The sequence below is a fragment of the Acyrthosiphon pisum genome, chromosome A2 (genome assembly GCF_005508785.2).
Source record: "Acyrthosiphon pisum isolate AL4f chromosome A2, pea_aphid_22Mar2018_4r6ur, whole genome shotgun sequence".
In the NCBI taxonomy this organism is placed as follows: Eukaryota; Metazoa; Arthropoda; class Insecta; order Hemiptera; family Aphididae; genus Acyrthosiphon; species Acyrthosiphon pisum.
In genome coordinates this window covers 23,249,652-23,262,600 of record NC_042495.1, presented here as the reverse complement: position 1 = coordinate 23,262,600, position 12,949 = coordinate 23,249,652, and the positions used below count along the sequence as shown (strand labels likewise).

Here is a 12,949-nt window from a genome sequence, read left to right as displayed (position 1 = left end):
TTTCTGTGAAATATTTAATACTTCAAACACTAATTATTACCTATAATATCATCGCAAGGAGCGAATCGTCATATAATTATTATTGTTGTTGTGTGTGTCAACCTTTATTCATTTTATAACACTGCAGAACAAGTTGGCCAGTCTGTGCGAAAAATATGTAATACAACTCTCCTAATGCATTGTTGCACTGACATTTGAAAAATATTAAAAATCCATAATTTGTTAATTTACAATTGATTTTTATAAGCATATATTAAAGTCTAATAATTTAAAAAAAATTTTGCTTTGACACTGAGGTACAGAAAAATGTTCGATCTTCTGTCAACGACTATGATTAAAGGCAACAAATACATCTTCTGGTTAAGACTTAAAACTGTATATTATATTTTCAGTATTAAATAATAAATGGAAAGACAATATTTCACGGCCGTGCCTCGTCGACGCATCTCGCAAAATAGTGCAGATCGCCTTCGAGTTCATAAAAACAACTGGTTTTTGTTTGCATACGTCAAACCACGAAGAAGTGACATTTTTACTAAATATTTAGATATACAATTATGAGACGTTGAATATTTTGGTAATTTTTGTACTGTTATGTATTATACATTTTCTACTTTTTGGAGTTTTTTCCAAGTTATGTTAAGTTGGGTAATTGATAATTATTTATGATACAATGACTCCTTAAAGTTCTATATATTCTTTTAAAATTATGTTACACTATACAATGAGTATATTTAATTATAATTATTAATCACATTTTCATCTACTAAAATGTTACATTATGTTGATTTGCGTTTCTTTGGCTATAATCAAAGCGTTACGCAAAATCAGTTTTTTAATCTACCATTATCAACAAACAAACTTTAATTATCAATGTCATACAAAAATAAATATAGTCATAATTACATGATACATAGCTACATAATTGATATGCAATAGCTTTACCGCTGCAGTCCCCGAGTTCCTCAGACCTTATTATTAAATCTACTGAGAAAATCTAAGTTATTTCAACTGTAAATTAAGCTAGTCAAGTCCATAAGTTGATTAGAAAATAAACTAACTATAGTTAAGTTAAAAAGTTTAAAAAAAAAATAACTTTTTAACTAGTTAATGCCCACCTTTGTTAATCACAGCGTATAAACCACTGAACTCATTACACGGAACGCGAATAATGTACATTATAATAATATGGTATGAATAATGAATCCTGCTAGGAAGCCGCCGTATTAATATTATGCATTCTGAGTCATGGGAAAACATGATGAAATATTACGTTATTTATGAAAATAATTGGTATCATCATCATAATATTAATGTTAAAAATAAAACGGAAAGCACTCGGAAGGACATTTTACACAATATTATATGAGGACTATACGCGGTCCATGCATTTAGATCAGTGCGGTATAAACCATGCGCGCACTTGTTGGTACGGAAAACCGTCTAAGCACGGTCTAAGCAGTTCGCGATAAAAAAAGATACTGCTCCGTGTTATATTGGAAAAAATTATATTTACAGTGTAGTGGAAACCTACTTGAAAGCAAGGCTGGGCATTAACGAGTTAAAACGTTAAAGTTAAGATAAACAGTTAATTTAATTTTAACTTTTTAACTCAACTAGTTACTTTTATTTTGGCAATTTCTTTTTTAATTAACGTGAAATTAGCAAATTAATTTTTGATTTTAAGAAGTAATTTAAGTTACTTTATTTTGTTTTTAATTTAATTATATTTCACTATTTCAGTCTATTTCGTTTTCATGCCAAAAAATGTTTACCATGAATTGTTTAAAGTTCAAAATTTATATCATTCGAATCTAACTTATATGGAAATACTGTATAAAGTATAAACACTATGGCCTATAATTTAGTTTTGGGTTGGAAAAATAAAGTACAAGTCAAATTTTTTTTAACTTAAAGGACTCATAGATAATATAAGAATGGATAGGACATAAGAACTTATCACATGAAAATTTAGTGATACTATTTTAAGGTTATATGGGGCGAATATTGATGTGATAATTGATAAATAATAATGAATATTAAATAACATAATTTTATTTTGTTAAAATATTATTTTCCAATTTCCATTTTCCAGGTACAGGTGGCAAAACAATCAAAATACAAACTGACAAATATCTAAATATAACTGACTATCATATTTATTCATTATTATTTAATAAAACAGTTTTGCACATAACCTCAAAAAGCCTCATATTGTCTTTCTCTCTTTACTTTCTCTCTTCCCCAAAAAAGCACACGGCCTCATATGGAACTGGTATAGGCATGTCCTATCCATTCTTATATTATCTATGAAAGGACTACACAACTGAAAATATATTAATTTTTTTTATATTTTTGGGAAATATAACTAAATAATAAAAGACTATAGGCACCACTAAAAACTGTTTGCGTCCAATATTTAGGCAGTTATGGGCATTTGAAAAATACGCGTGACGTCATAATTTCGCCGCCGCCGATTACTGTTTACACGATTTTACGGGAGTGATACGACTCTCGCTGTTTGAACGCTTATAACTCGGCTATAACTGGCTAAATATTGGACGCAAACAGTTTTTAGTGGTATCTCTGTTTTTATTTCACTTGATATTATATTTTAAGATCGACTTATTTTTTTGAGTGTTATGGTCCTTTAATAAAAATGTAACAAAAAGTGTGTATTAACTTTTAACACAACTGAGTTAACCTATACTTAAATTAACTTTTCACTTTTTCTTATTTACGAATATTAACTTAACTTAACTGAGTTAAAATTAAATCATTAATTTGCCCAGCCTTGCTTAAAAACCATCGAGTGGTCCACGACAGCAAAAAGGTTGAGAGCCACTTGTCCAATTGATCGGCTGTTGAAACGGTAGGCGGCGGCGGTCGGAGTTTGCCGCCTATCTCATACCTATTACCTATATTCTTTGGTGCATTACACGTTTCGTCAGTAGTTCAAACACAAAGGAAATTAGTAGTTGTGTCTGTGGCAGTGTCAGTGGTAGCTACGAATACTACGCAGTATTTACTCTTTGCAAATAACATCAAACATTTGAACAGTATAATATTATATTAGTTTTGGTAAGTCTTAAAAGTTTATTAGTTATTACTATCATCGGCAACGGGTTATAAATTAAATTATCTACAGTTAATATTTCGTAAATTCAAATATTTTTTGAAAATATTTATTTCCACCTAGGAAAAAAAATAGAAAATTGTCCGCACCTGTAAATATTATAATATATCCACTATAGCTATTACTTAGGTAAGATTGAAATACGGATTATGTGTAAAATAGAATAGGTATGTACCAATCATTTATGTTTCGGAACTCTATTATAATGTATTTTATAATACATACAGTTATTTTCATATAGCCTAGAAAAAATATAATATAGCTATCAAATTGTGAAAAGATACGTGGGCAAACTTAAATTATATTATGGTTAGAAATAGTGCTAACGCTAAGTATAGTGTTATAACATTTAAATATGATATTGATATTGTCTATAAACTTTATATTATACTATTAAATTATTTTTTTCTACACATATTCGGCCGAGTGGTGACAATGTCCAAAATATTATTATTAAATATGTGCGATAATTAATTTACATCGTAAATAATTCAAAACAGCTTCTAATATCCACAAAATGGTAAAAGTATAGTAATAGTAAAAATTACAAACTGAGTTATAATATTTCATAATTGGTCGATTCACTCTAATTTTTAAACTAACAGAGATAAACGCGATCTTCTGAGTATAAATTTGATACCTATATGTTACGCATTTCTAAAACAGAGACAAAAAAACAATATGTGTGTAACGTCATCCTTACTTCTTAAAAAAAAACATGATATAAGCATAAAGATATTATGTCCTTTGTAATACACATCCACGGCGGTGTATTTACGGAATTTATGGATTTTAATTTTTTTCCTGTTAAAACACAGAAAATTCTTTTGCCACTAATAGGCTAATTCGGTCGAGATCGGAATTCGTGCCGATCGAATTTTCTATGGAGATAATATTAATTTTTTTTAGTTCTATATATATATATATAAATATATATTTATTTATATATATGCGTGTAAATATGTAGGTAGCGTACCTACCTATTATGTTAATATTTTATTCTAAGTTATCTCTGTGTTCTGAACAATTACATTTGAACAAATATAATTTGATAACTATTATAAATATTTTGTGGTCGTGAATTTTCTATGTTACGCACTTGTAAGACGCAGACAACAAATATCTGTGTAACATCCTCCTTAAACCTATTTCGCACTTGAAAAAACATGATATTATATAGGCATAAAGATCACTTTATGGTCCAAGTATAAAACAATAGGTATAGAATAGAAACTCGATCAGCTGATTTAGTTTACGTTTATCTAAATAAATCTGAAATCTGAAATCGTGCTGTATCTATATAGTATTACAATTTATAGACCACAGACATAGATAATATATTGTTGATGTAAAAAAAAGAATAACTCGGTGGTTTTATTCATTCATCGTGTGTGTACTGTATTAATTATTAGAAACAAAATGTGATTTTGTATATCGAGCAAAAAAAAACAAACTTGACATTTTTTGTACGTAACCTTACAATGATAATATTAGTGATAAATACATGTTACTCGACAGACTATATTATGTACAAAACGGATGATACGTATAATATATTTTATATTTAAAGATGTATCATAGTCGATGTACATAATAATGTACTGTAGTAGGTACTAGGTATATATTAAAATTAGCAGAATCATAACCACTGATGAGTGAGAACTACTCGACAGCAAAACAAAATAGGCGAGTACATAATGTGTATATCATAATATTGAATCAAATATGTCATCGCATATATCTAATACTATATACTCGCGTGTATCCTACCTTTCATAAAACTCCACACAATATGTATTTATCTATCAGAAACGGTGTACTTATTCTAGCCAGGGCCGCTCTGAAAAACAATTTTCTGACTCAAATAATTTTTTTTTATTATTTTACATTAAAATCTATATTAGTATTTTATTACGTCAATATTTTACAGGTATATACATACAATATCATTATTATTTATTGATGAGTCTCATGTGGAGCAGGGGTTGGCGACAATGACTTATGTGTGCCGTATTCCAAGCATAGTTCGGGGTCAGTAGCAACCGGATGGGTAACCGTCCGGGTTTCTAGCGATGAATCCTCGCCCCACATACCAACCAACTGTAAATCACCCCCACCAAATGATAATGGTCATATAGTTGAAAATGGTTTAGAGTTTACAAACAATAAAAGAAAAAAAATAGCTTTATTTTAGATTCTGAGAGGAGTGATTCATAGATTTTACAACAATTTTTGTTTTTTTATAGTTATTTTTTTTTTGTGTGTCATTACCTTTTAGGACACTAAAAAATGATTAGATTTTCTGCAAAAAAATTTTTAAAGTGAATCTAGTGGTAGTTTTTGAAAAAATTAATTTTTGGTTTTAGTGTAATCTCTAATTAAATGACTATAGATACCTATACAATATACATATATGAAATTTTTACTGAATATTTATATTAGAATTTTCCTTATATCATACAATTTTCAAAATATTTTGACTTGTTTTGTGTTGCTTACGGCTTTTCATTTTCCAATTCTTTTAGTATTTTTTTTCTATTAATGTCAAAAAATTTTAATTGTTGGGTCAAAAAGGGTGAAAATGTAATACAATGTTCTTGATTTTTGTTACAACAGCAGTTGAAAAATATTAAAAATACATATCCACAATTTTTTTTTCCAAACATTTAAAGTTCAAATTCTTACAAAATGTATTAAATTAAAAAATGTAGAAAAGGCTCAACTTAAGAGGTTTTTTTATAGTTATTTTATGTTGAAATTTCGACGAAATTAGATATTTAAACGGAGAAGAATGATTTTAATTTTGTGTACCTCTCTAATTTAATCCTTTTTTGTTTGCCGGAATATTTTAATTTTTAATTTTTTATGTCAATATTCATTATTATCAAAATAGAATAAATATGGAAATTTGTTAATAATAACATGAAACGATATTATTACTTACATTAGGCGGATAGTGGAATAGACGACCACTATCGGTTGTAACAATTTAAATATTCCTTACTTATTGCATTTAGAAGCTATTCACATACATAATATAAATAATCTATCATTTGTATGATATTTTTAAGGTGTTATGTCCATAAAAGAGATGGATTTCGTAAAACCTGTTACGCCGTGGACAAGTGGCCTAAAGCAAGTTTTGAAATCCAACGGATGTAAACCTACAACATATATAAACAGCTGTCATACTAACAATTTTATTGAATTCCTACAATGTTTACGAAAGTATGACATCTCGAGTATGCCATGTTGCCATATTCGCTCCTATCAATATAAATAATAATAACATATTTTTATGTTTTAAGGGAAGAAGTGTTATGTGATATAAAGTTAAAAACAGATGATGGTGTAATAGTGTGTGCACATAAAGTTGTTTTAGTTTCGGCTTGTCCATATTTCCGTACAATGTTTACCAAATTTGCCGAAGCGGATAAATATGTTGTAAATATAAGAGATATAGATTCTAACATTTTACAACTGTTGATTGATTATATTTATACTTTCAAAATAATGGTGACTGAAGAAAACGTAATGGTAGATATATAATATATATTTTTTTAATTTTTAATAGCCATAGCCCAGACAGCAATTTTTTGTTTAATAATATTATTATAACATTAAAATCACGAATAATATTAGTATAACGTCATTATAAAACCATTATAATAATACCATTGTTACAAAATGCTGTACCTATGGGAGGCTGTCTGGCTGTGTGTCAAATAAAATGATGTACCTAGTGATGAAGCTGCCACACAATATGGATTTTTATGTGGTGCTTTCGGTTTACCTACCATAGATGAACGAATTAAAAAAAAAAAAGACAGGCATGTGGGTATTAGTCTGCTCTACTTACGAAAAGTCAGGTGGGTCATTATAATGGATGTGTTCAATTCAGGGATGGAAAACGTTTTTAATTTTTAATTTTTCGTTTTTGTTTATTGATTTAAAAAATATGGTTTTTGTTTAAAGTTAAATTAATATATATATATATAACTAAAATCATTATTATCTGTTTGAAATATACCTAATTTCGCTAAAATTTGAGCTTAAATTATCTATTAAAAAACTGTGTTTATATATATTTTAAATTGTCGGTTACATTAGGAAATAGGTACTAATGACAAATCTCGTTTTAAATTTTCAATCTTTAAATTACGAGTTTTAAATGCTATATGAAACAAAATCTTTTTTGAATTACAACAAAGTAAGAAAATCGTAAGATGATACATCATTGATCTACAATTTGAAGAAAAATCATTATTAATTTGTAACCAAAAAATATATAGAATTTACGGCAATTTTGATGAAATTACCAAAATTCTAATTTCAGACACATGTAAAATATATTGCGGATGGTCGCTCAACTTATTTTTAATTACACTAATAACAGATAATGTTAGGAACCAGCTATAATTGTATTCAATTATTAAGTTTCTTGACACTAACAATTATTTATCGACAATAATTAAAATTAAACTGTACAAAATCAACATTTGCCGTGGCTATAACAGCTCAAAAAGAGTACGTATTTTGATAATTTCATCAAGTATGGACAATTGTTGAATAAACTAAATTAATGAATTTGATGAAAATTAAATTAATTACTGGTTAGTTTTTGATTTACAAGGTAACAACTTGTTTAGCGAAATATCCGCATCGTTCCTTAATTTTGTTTTGAAACTGTTTAAATTAATTTTTCTACTAAAAGAGATGTAAGGCATTGAATGATAAAAAAAAAGTGAAAAAAAATAAACACATATTTCTAAACTTTAAGTTGATAATTGGCAGCAATTAAAAGACAACTTTTAGGAGAGTCTAACTATTAAAATATTAAGTATTGGAAAATATTAATCCAGAACTGTTAACTGTTAGTCAAAAATTAGCAAATGTTGCTATAGGTCAAATAAAAACGTTTGGGATTTTTAAAACTTGATGAGCTTAGTTATTTTAGATTATAATCAAAATTATTTAAATTCATAATTCTTGTTTATTTGTTTAGGGTCTGTTATCAGCTGCTATATTCTTACAGTTGGATTATGTAAAAGGCGTATGCGTTAAGTTTTTACAAAAACAATTGAACACTTCAAATTGTCTTGATATCAAAGAATTTGCCGAATTTTATAACTGTACGGAATTGTTGTCAAGTTCTGAAGAATACATAAAAACACATTTTTTGTAAGCTTTATTATAACTGTCAGTTAATTTTATAAATATTATGGTCGTGATTTTCAGAAAATTTGTTGAAACAGAGGAGTTTCTATCTTTGTCTTGTCAAGAAGTGATTAATCTAATCTCCCGTGATGACATTAACGTCCCATTTGAAGAAAAAGTATACATACTAAAATTCATAACTGTTGTATTTAATTAATGATGGTAAATTAATTTACTTAGGGTGTTTGTGAGGAAAATATTGAATCACATGATTCACAAATACTAATCACAGGTGGGTGGGTGTTGGGTACCCAAATATACATAAATAATTATGTAAATTTTTGCATGATTCAAAAGTATTGTAATTATACATTTTAATTTCTGATTACTGGGCTATACTATTATGGTTTGGTATAATTGGTCGTTGTCCTTATGTCAATCTAAAATAACTTTACTTAAATTATAATGGTATTGTATTCGTCTCACAAGTGCGTAACATAAACGCTCAGCAGATCACGCTTAACTCCGTTAAATTAAAAATTAGAGGGAATTGTCTTCTTCCTAAATTTTAAGGTAAGATTACTTATGGCGTCTCATAGGTTTTTTGTTAAATTTTAATGTTAAAGCGAGTTATTGTAACATTTTAAGATGAAGAAACAATTTACAATTTTAAAATACTAGATTAAAAATTAAAATAAAAAAGCCTACGATACGCCCTAGATAATAGTAATACCTTTGAAATTTATAAGAAGTTATTTCACTGTGATTTTTAAATCAACTAAAATTTGTTATGCTACGCACTTGTCAGACTGTGACAAGCAATGCCTGTGTAGCGTTCTTTTTACCTTGAAAGAATACAAAAAAGATAGGTTAAAAAAATTATAAATTGGATTCAATAAATTAAAAGTTATTAAGGAACACAATATTAACTTAACCAGTTTAAAATCTATTTAATTCCAATTAGTATGTGGATCACGTAAAGAGTGACTGCTTTCTATCTAATTTCATATTAACATTAACGTATAAGACAATTAAATTGAAAAATCAACATTTTTTTTTTTTACTTAAACATGCCTGATTGTGTATTTTTATGTTTTGTAGCTTATGTATATATAATATATAATATAATATATTATATTGCAAATGTAATTAGTTTTAGTTATATTTTAATTTAATCATATTTATTTGTTGTAGATATTTGAATGTGTTATTAATTGGGCAAAACATGAATTAGCTTGTAGAAATGACAGTTTGCCTAACCTAATGGAACATGTTCGTTTGTCATTGGCACCCCCAGAGTATTTATCAAAAAATGTAGTTGATGAACCTCTTTTTAAAAATAATATTAAATGTATGTTTTGTATTCATTATGCTTGTAACGTAAATTTAAAAGCTTATGCAATAACTATAAAATTTTCAGGTAAGGATTTTGTCATTGAAGCTTTAAATTTCCATATCGTAAAGAAACATCGGCACTTTAATATGCCCCGATCAGTTCGTTATTCACCAAGGCAGACTGGAATCAAAGTATTATTGAATTCACATTTAAAAATTATCTTTTGAATATCATTCTATTTACTTATATTTTGCAGTTTCTTCTTGCCATGTTATCTAGATGTGGAAACTGTTATACAAGCTGGTATGATCCAACAACCAAACTATTGCATAAAATAAAAAAACTAAAGATGGGGTATGAAGTATGTGCTCTAGCCTTAATAAAGAATCATTTAGTTTTTGCTTTGAGCTGTCAAGATATGAATTTAAGATCAGTTAAAATGCTTGATTTATGTTCACGGTCACTTCAATGGAAACCAAATGTTGACATGTTAGTCGATCGAGGTAGTTTTGGAGTTGGTGTTATAGATGATCGTATATATGCTGTAAGTTAGGTTCGGTTCCCTAACTCGTTACTAATTTTGTATTATTTCAATATATATATATATATATATTTCTAGGTTGGCGGAGATAATGATTTGACCGAATTAAATACTGCAGAAGTTTTTGATGTGAGTGTAAAAGAATGGCAATTAATATCAAGTATGTGTACTGAGAGAATGGGCCCCGGTGTTGGAGTAATCGATAATCTTTTATACGCGGTAATTTTTTTTTTTTTAAATTTGTTTGTAATTCTTACATTTCATTTAAATAATTCTATAGGTAGGAGGTTACAATAACGGATGTGCTTTGAAAACTGTTGAATGTTATGATCCCTCTCTTGACAAATGGACACCAGTCGCACAAATGTCTACAAGTCGTCGACACCATGGTATAGGAATCTTAGACGGTGTTATGTACGCTATTGGTGGTGACTGTCAGGAACATGCTAATTCGGTGTATCTTAAAAGTGTCGAGGCCTATACACCAATTGCTAATGCATGGTCTCCAATAGCTGATATGCACTTAAGCCGATACGATCCAAGTAACTATAAAAATTACATTTTTAAGAAAATCTTTCTAATGAACTTTTTGAAATTAAATTGAATTTTCAATTTAGGTGTTGTCACATTTAATGGTTTGTTGTATGTTATGGGTGGATCTGATGGATCTAGTCGGTTGGCCTCTTTAGAAATATACGATCCCAACACCAACACTTGGACTCTGGAACAGTTGCCAACAAGTGGAGATGACATTCATGGTGCAGTGGTCATTGATATGCCATCAAATTTGAGATCTTATTAGCTTATACACGGTCTTATTGTTGGTTTTTGTATATTATATTCATATTAATTTATAATACATGAAAACGTTTTAAGTATTTTTTACATTTTTGGTTTTGTTATTGTTTGAATAAAATTGTTTTTCATAAACTTAGTTGACTATTATATTATCTCTCAGTGAACTTCTGAATAATTCATCTACAAATTTTCTTTAAATATTCTTGTTAAAATAAGGTTAATTTATTTACAGAGTAGGTAATAGTGGATTACTATACAGTTGACAGTAGTATAACAAAATTGTATTATTTAAACATTTTATTCATGATTATCCATTTCTTCCTACCTAATGTTAGTTCGTTCTTATTCGTAAATGTATTGTGTATTGTTTGTAAAGTAACATAGTGTGTACAGGAACCTTATAACCTAACAAAAGCAATAACTTTTGTTCTAATCAATATTTAATAATTTTTTTTTTTTATTATAATATCTTTGATATTATTATACAATACTAATTAGTTATTAATACTATGAAATATAGTAATTACTAATTAATATATTTCATAGCATATAACATAAAATAACATACGTTAACAATATTTGTGATTTGCAAATATATGGCACTATAATTATGCATGCCTACACGTTTTCATATTTTTTTCATGAATAAAGTTTAGGTAAACATTAAAATAATACAATGTTTTTGGGCTGGATACATGTTTTTCGTTTTTCTGACCGATTTTGAGTGAGATTTTCGTTGTCATGTTTACTTATTAACAATAAAATATTTATGATGCATAGATTATTTTGTTATTTAGGAATAATATCGAATTATTCTAAGTGTAATTTTCAGGTGATATGCATTCTACACATAAATTCCCTGCCTATCCCGTGCGTCGCCCAGATTTTTTACGAACAATTTGGTTATAATATTATTATTATACTGAATACTGTCTACAATATATGAGAACATTGATTATAAATTAAGTAACTCGTTACTTTTTTTGGGTACTAAATTATAGTTTAATCATAGTTCACTTATGTACCACAAATTTTGTCTTAACTTTAATTTATCATTTTATTCAGATGTATTGAAACTAAGCTTTATTTTTATGTTACCCATTCTTTGCTCCTTTTCGTGCAAATTACTTTTAATTCGCTTAACTTTGATTGTACGCATTGAAATCGTATTCAATAGAATTCAAGAATTCAACGCTAAATAATTGTCTTTACGATTGGACTATAAAATGGGTAATGAGAGTATAATTATAATTATTATAAGTAAGTATAGGTTTGGAATATAAAATATATGTTAATAATTATTAATTACTATACTACTACATTATTTTACTTAGCTGATGTTTTGTTTTCTATTGTCGTTTTTACATTCAAAATAATAGACTCGTTACCTGTAGGTTCTGAATAATTTACTATATTATATTTGAATAAACTTGTGTAATGAATATACCAGGTAAGCTCATACTTGAGTGTTAAAACTCAAACCCAATTAAAACATATTACAGAGTACAAAATATTATAAGACAACACATATTCCTTAACGATTGCATCATAGTCTTTACAAGACGTACGCACACTAAAAGATGCCATAGGGCATATACTAATCAAGTATAACTTACACGACAGAACCACATCCTCCGCGCACGCGCTAATGCTACATACACTTAAACAACAAAATAGGAGTGCCAAAATATTGTACAAAGAGATGGTAAAAATAAGACTCGTGAAGACAGGACATAACAAAACATTGCTTTCGCGAAAATATAACACAAAATGCACACATATGTGCACTATACGACATTCTCTCAAACAACCAGACCTATCCTAACCTAACCTAACCTAACATGCAAGAAACCCCTCTCGTACCAATATTGCCAAGAACCAACGACAATGTGCAAAAACACAACATAAATGCACGCGCATGTGCAATTCACGTAACGAACGCGAACAATCAATTCTGGTGTTACGCAACAACAATAGAGTG

At 28.1% G+C, this 12,949-nt stretch overlaps 1 protein-coding gene across 5 annotated transcripts; it reads left to right on the top strand.

Moving 5' to 3' along the window:
* Positions 1–2,932: 2,932 nt before the first annotated feature.
* LOC100165327 (kelch-like protein 2) lies at positions 2,933–11,057 on the top strand. 5 transcript variants are annotated; one of them, XM_016804419.2, is made up of 12 exons: positions 2,945–3,081; positions 5,067–5,167; positions 6,208–6,364; positions 6,445–6,580; positions 8,142–8,317; positions 8,375–8,471; positions 9,488–9,644; positions 9,714–9,820; positions 9,886–10,173; positions 10,249–10,389; positions 10,451–10,712; positions 10,788–11,057. In XM_016804419.2, exons 2-12 carry the CDS (start codon positions 5,131–5,133, stop codon positions 10,970–10,972), a joined length of 1,743 nt encoding a protein of 580 aa, XP_016659908.1. In that variant the 5' UTR covers positions 2,945–3,081; positions 5,067–5,130; the 3' UTR covers positions 10,973–11,057. The 5 variants fall into 5 exon arrangements, with proteins under 5 accessions (XP_016659911.1, XP_001943576.1, XP_016659909.1 ...); XM_016804418.2 differs by having other exon boundaries at positions 6,445–6,673; XM_016804422.2 differs by lacking the exon at positions 5,067–5,167 and having other exon boundaries at positions 2,933–3,081; positions 6,450–6,673.
* The last annotated feature ends 1,892 nt before the right edge of the window (positions 11,058–12,949 follow it).